The sequence below is a fragment of the Meles meles genome, chromosome 11, assembly GCF_922984935.1.
Source record: "Meles meles chromosome 11, mMelMel3.1 paternal haplotype, whole genome shotgun sequence".
Lineage (NCBI taxonomy): Eukaryota > Metazoa > Chordata > Mammalia > Carnivora > Mustelidae > Meles > Meles meles.
In genome coordinates, this window is record NC_060076.1 from 53,207,368 (window position 1) to 53,213,367 (window position 6,000).

The 6,000-nt window shown below is 39.7% G+C and overlaps 1 protein-coding gene across 3 annotated transcripts in view; it reads left to right on the plus strand.

The window, feature by feature from the left end:
• BNC2 (basonuclin 2) overlaps positions 1-5,705 on the plus strand; it is a 430,229-nt gene extending 424,524 nt beyond the window's left edge. For all 3 annotated transcript variants that reach the window (XM_046023703.1, XM_046023704.1, XM_046023705.1), the window contains one exon: positions 749-5,705. In XM_046023703.1, the coding sequence (XP_045879659.1) occupies positions 749-1,409 (661 nt within the window). In that variant the 3' untranslated portion in view covers positions 1,410-5,705. The remainder of the gene's footprint in view (positions 1-748) is intronic.
• The last annotated feature ends 295 nt before the right edge of the window (positions 5,706-6,000 follow it).

The window sequence follows — 6,000 nt, forward strand, 5'->3', positions numbered from 1 at the left end:
AAGCATTTTCAACAGTAAAATGTGAAAATGAAGCACAGTTTACTAGTAGATTAGTTGAGATCCCAAATTATTCTGAGGAAAGGGATGTATGATACAGTCTGCAACCCTATTTCAAATTGTTAATCTATAAAACTAAATTTTTTCCTTCCTAAAACATGAAATAGAGACAGATGAGGGGGGAAGATGTCATTATGTTTTAAAGTTAAATTGAAATTTTCTAGACCATTTACTTTTTTCAAAAATTGATCTTTTTTATACCTCTAAATGAAGCACTGTAGTTAAAAGAGGCTCGGTTTTTGGGTTTTTTGTTTTGTTTTGTTTTTTTTTCAGGTGTAAATTCAAATTACTCAGTTTAGATAAGCAGCATGTTTCCATTCTTTTGCCCTATTTAATATATATTCTGAAATCTCTGCTGTGAGATTCTCTGCAGCTGGTGCTGCTACCCAGTAAAGCTAAGAGTGTCATTGAGAAAAAGGTGCATGGGTTTGCATTCATCCTACCATCGAGGAATTGTACTCTTCTAAGAATTACGTTAATGAAAGGCTCCCCTTATTGCACTCCCTACCACCACTTATTCCCAAATCCTGAGAATGTAGGGAAATGTTTGCTTTTATAATGGTGTAATTAGCAGTGAATGTGCTTATTTGATGCCTGGTGGAAGCTGAATCAATTTTAAAATGTTCTTCTTTTTCTCACCCCTCCCCACTCCCTGTGCACCTCCCCCCCCCCTTCCCTCTTGTTTTCCTAGACACAGTGCCAACATAAATCTGCATCGCAAACTGTTGACCAAAGAACTCGATGACATGGGCCTGGACTCAGCGCAGCCCTCCCTTAGCAAGGACCTCCGGGATGAATTTTTGATGAAGATCTATGGTGCCCAGCACCCCTTGGGGCTCGATGTCAGGGAAGATGCCTCCTCTCCTGCAGGGACTGAAGACTCCCACCTGAATGGGTACGGGAGAGGCATGGCAGAGGACTACATGGTCCTTGACCTGAGCACCACCTCCAGCCTGCAGTCCAGCAGCAGCATCCATTCCTCCCGAGAATCCGACGCGGGCAGCGACGAGGGGATTCTTCTCGACGACATTGACGGGGCGAGTGACAGTGGGGAGTCCGCACACAAGGCCGAGGCCCCTGCCCTCCCTGGCAGTTTAGGGGCCGAAGTTCCAGGATCTCTGATGTTCAACAGCTTGTCCGGGAGCAATGGTGGGATCATGTGCAACATTTGCCACAAAATGTACAGCAACAAGGGGACTTTGAGAGTGCACTACAAAACTGTGCATTTGCGAGAAATGCACAAGTGCAAAGTCCCCGGTTGCAATATGATGTTTTCCTCTGTGCGAAGCCGAAACCGGCACAGTCAGAACCCAAATCTCCACAAAAACATTCCCTTCACTTCAGTAGATTAGGCTCAGAACGGACACTACAGATGCCAGCTCTCACCAGATGGCCTACATATTGGAACTGCCATAGTCAGTGTGTGCTTGTGTACTTGGGTGTGTGTGTATGTGTGTGTGTGTACACATGTACGCCTCCGTGTCTACATACACACGCGCATCTTTTCTTTAGATATAAAAAGATAAACACTAGGTGCTTTTGAAATTGTTTCCTTTTTCCTTTATAGTTTGGGGAAAGGGGTGGAAACTTTAATTTGGGAGTGAAAACAGAGTACCCTTAAAACACACACACACACACACACACAAAGTGTGCAACTAGCCCAAATTCTGAAAGAATAAGAATTCTCGGTCCTCTCCAGAGGGACAATTTGTTGTACCCATGACTGTTGCCTGCAAAGAAATAAATAAAGGGGAAAAAAAAGAAAAAAGCAACAAAAAAGGAACTTCTTACAGTTGTCTTTTGTGAACTTTAAGGTTTTGAGAGCATCTTCAATTAAAGCATGGCAGATACACCTGTAAATATTTAGCCTTGAGAGGCCAATGATGTAAAGCAATTGTATTGATGGTTGTTTAACTCTTTTGTTTAATTTTTACAGTTACATCCAGCTGTTAGATATGCAGGAGAAAAATAGTTTGCTGGCTAGCTCCATTCATTTATGTTAGCATTAATGCACATTTTTTTTTTTTTTAAAGAAAAACCATGGTCTTGTTTTTACTACCTGCTAGATATAGTGGTAAAGAGGTGCTGGCATGCTTTACGGCACAGATCGGATTTTTAAACGTCCTGTACTGGTACATAAATCCAGTCATGCACTTTTTTCATACACTACAAGGGGATGTGTAATATCCATGCTTCTTTTTTTATCCTTAAACTATTGCCATACTTCAAGTAAGTGTCTTTTTACAAAAATTCACTTGTATAAAAATGGTCTGGTCAGTATAGGGCACAAATGCCAAACAAAAGTATTAGTGTTAACACAAAACTGCCAACTTTGCACAAGTTTCCAGAAAAGAAAATACAATTAGTCACTCGACATAACCACAGGCCAATTTGTCGGCCACCAGAAAACCGCTTTAAAAAAAGAACACTTGGTGATTCTTTCAAGTGCCGAATGTTATTAGAATCCACATTGCATCCTTCTTGCTTATATGTTAAGTTACATAAAAGGAAAACAAAATTATGTGGTGTGAAACAGCCAAGGCATTTACTCTTCAGAGGCAGGATAATATTTCAGGATACAAAAGCCCAAATTACTCACTATGGAACAAAGCTGAAAATAGTAAAAGTGTTGAACACTCATTTCCAAGGACCTAACCCTTCTCCTTTAAAAAGAAAGAAGTAAGTCTGCACTGGGTTGGTCTGTTGTATGGCTGTCTAATTTTTTGCAAGTTAGGCAGTCGTCCTATGATTCAGGCCCGGTTGATAGACAAAATCAAAAGACATTTCACAGCGGCAGTTACTCGGAAGCTTTGAAAACATGTGCTGAACTTGAATTGAGCAACACTCCTTTCTGAAAAGCCAGACGAAGGGGGGTTTAAAATAGGATCTCTCACTGTTGAGTGTTTTGTGTTTCCCCACATGATTTGTCAGAGAGAAATGAAAGCAAGCCTGAAACCCAGCAATTGAGAGTGAGAAAGAAGGGGAGACAATTCTCCAAACCTTTTTTGTTTTGTTTTGTTTTGTTTCCGATGTTTACACATGTTGCCTGAGCTGGTTAACCACATGGGCAGCCCTCAGCTACCACAACATACTGACTAAATGATGATATTTACTCAAGTTCAGTCTGCAGCCAAAACCATTAGGATGTGCATTGCAGACTGTGTTTTGTTGTCTTTTTTTTTTTTTTTAAAGTGGAGGGGGGAAAGACAGATAAACAAGGAATATTTTGTCTAACAGTACACAATAATTTAAAGATAATGTATTTCTTTTATGCATTTAATGGCCTCAAACATTTCTCTCATCGGTCTCAAGGTTGGAAGTACCCCCTTTGTTTGAACTTTGCATGTTGTTTCCATTTTTCATTTGTTTTGTAATTATTTTTTCTATGTTCACATCAGCATTCACTTCCGTTAAATTTGCCAAAGGAAACTGTTAATATGTTTCTGTTGTTGTTATTATTCCTGTAGGATTTATTGTACCTCACAGTATTTATTGTTTCCAAAAATAAGCATCATTAGTTGAGGATTCAGTATTTTTATTTGTAAAAATTTCAGAAACAATAGATTCTTCAAGATAAGCTAGACTTGTCTAGAAGCTTCATCTTTTCATCTCCTTCAGAGGATACTATGGGGTTCGTTTAATTCGTTTGTTCTCCAGTGAGGAAAAACCAAAAGTATTCACAGTACAAAAGAAACCATATCAAACACTATGTCTGTTAAGTGACAAATGTTTACGGTAAAAAGCTGAGGAATTAGTAATAACCATTTTTGTTTTCTTGTACCTTTGAATTTCCCAAAGTCTTAATTGCTTTATTTTGGTGTTGTGTTAAATTGAATAGACAGAGATGTTTTCCTTTGTTTTATACCATATAAGACTATGTACAGTATGTTTGTGAAAAATTGAACTAGAATAATGAAAGTTTGTTTGCAAACATTTTCGTCCTCTTAGCATTCTCTGTGTTGCGCTGTTGCCCCACTACCAAATGATTCGAGTCAAAAGGGTGGAAAAAAATATTTTTTAGTATTCCAAGAAGAGATTAGGGAGACACTAGCTTTTGGATTATGATAGACTGAATTACACCTAGTTTTATGAAAATTAACACACTTTTATTTCAGTGATATTTAAAAGTTATACTCTTGGCTGAGCTATTAGAACTCATCTTGTACAGAATCAATGTTTAGTCTGTTTAATTTAATGTCAACTAAAAGGTCAAATAGCCCTCGTGAGTGAATTACATAGCTGTCAGCAGGTCACATCAGCACATGAACCGGGCTTAGAACAAATGTTTGTTACTTGCCACAAACCCGGCTAATGTGAATAGCCAGTTAGAACAGCCCGGAAGTAATGAGATTCTCGAAGTAGAATTCCCCTTGCTCAGAAACGTGAATGTGTTCGCCTGAGATTTGTCAGAGAAACGGCCATGAGTCCTGGACAACTGGCTCTTGTTTTTAAGTGTCTCCCCTGTTTGCTACTGCTTTTGTGCCTCAAGTGCCCAAATGTTATGGCGGCCTTCTAAATGGGTGAAAAACACTGTCTAGTATAAAGCCCATTTGCTTAAAAGGGACCGGGGGAGTGGATGGAAGCAAAGCAGCACCTGGATTTAGCACGTAACATTAAGGATTGCACAGGGCTTCCGTCCCAGAGTGTTGCTTGTTCTTGGGTGTGTGCCTGAGCGCAATGTTTTGACTTAAATGTACATCTAGTTGGGACAGTGATCCCAAGGCTTACTTGCAAATGGGAAGGGAAAAGAGATCAGCATTTTAATCACTGGGCCCTTCGTCTCTGTCCGTTTTCTACTTGTTTGTTTTTTCATAGGAGTTTTTTATGGTGAAACGGTTTCTCTCGAGCTGCATCCATTCTGTGCTGGCTGAAAAGGAAGGGCAATGCAGATTTTCATCCAAGCAGCTCTCCCCCATTTGATTGATTTTAACCACGGTTTTGTCACAGGTAGAAAATGAGGCAGTATTATTAATGTGCATGTTCACTAGCTGATGTCGAAACTTAATGTTTTGATCATTTTAAACTATGTTTGTACATATCATAAAGGCTGAGTCTGCTTTAGGGAACGTCTGCACGCTGCGGAGGCGACGGCAAAGAGCAAGAGGAGGGGTAGATGATGCGTAATTTGGTCTTAAAAATGGGATTAAGAAGCTCGACCCTCTTTGTTCTGCTATTAATTGTATGGAGATAAGTCAGCGCAATGTAATGCTTCTCAGGATCCTGGTCTAGCTGTCCAGTGCAGCCTGAGGCCTTTTAAAGGTTTGGAGGTATTAATGTTTTCTTTCTCGACGTGAATAACATCTTTTTTGAAAACATTTTTAGCACAATGGTGCCACTGTCCTTGTAGTGTGATTTCTTTGGTCATGAATTTCCAGGCCCTTCTAGTAAGAAGAGAAAGACACTTCCCTGGTTAACAGCCCTGTTACTGTATACATTGCTCTTAAAACAAAAACAAACAAACAAAAACTTTGAATATACTAAGAATAGGCTGTTATTCCAGAGGCGTTCTCCCCGTTTTACTCAGGAGAAACCAAGCACTAGATTCCCACCAAATAAAAAGTGACCTTTTGTTCCCCTTCCTAGGTACACACCCCAGATGTGTACCAAGCAAATGAGAATGGAGGCCATTGGCAATTAAAACATAAGCCGGGAACCAGCTTGGGGTGGACATGCTGCTAACTGCTAACAGTTGACCTGAGCAGTCCTAACTTGTGCTCGGTCTGTTAGCGTTGGATTCGATTGACTAACAGTAAATAAAACTCAGCTGTAATAAGACCCACCACATCTGCTATCAAAGAAACAAACCATGCAGAAGTAATTTTCTTTTATCCCCCGTACACACTCCTTAACTTCTAAACAATTACAATAAATTTTATTCATTAAAAACTCAGAATATTTAAGTTAGAGGATCTTGCCTCTCCCTCCCATGCTTTGTCTTTTAAT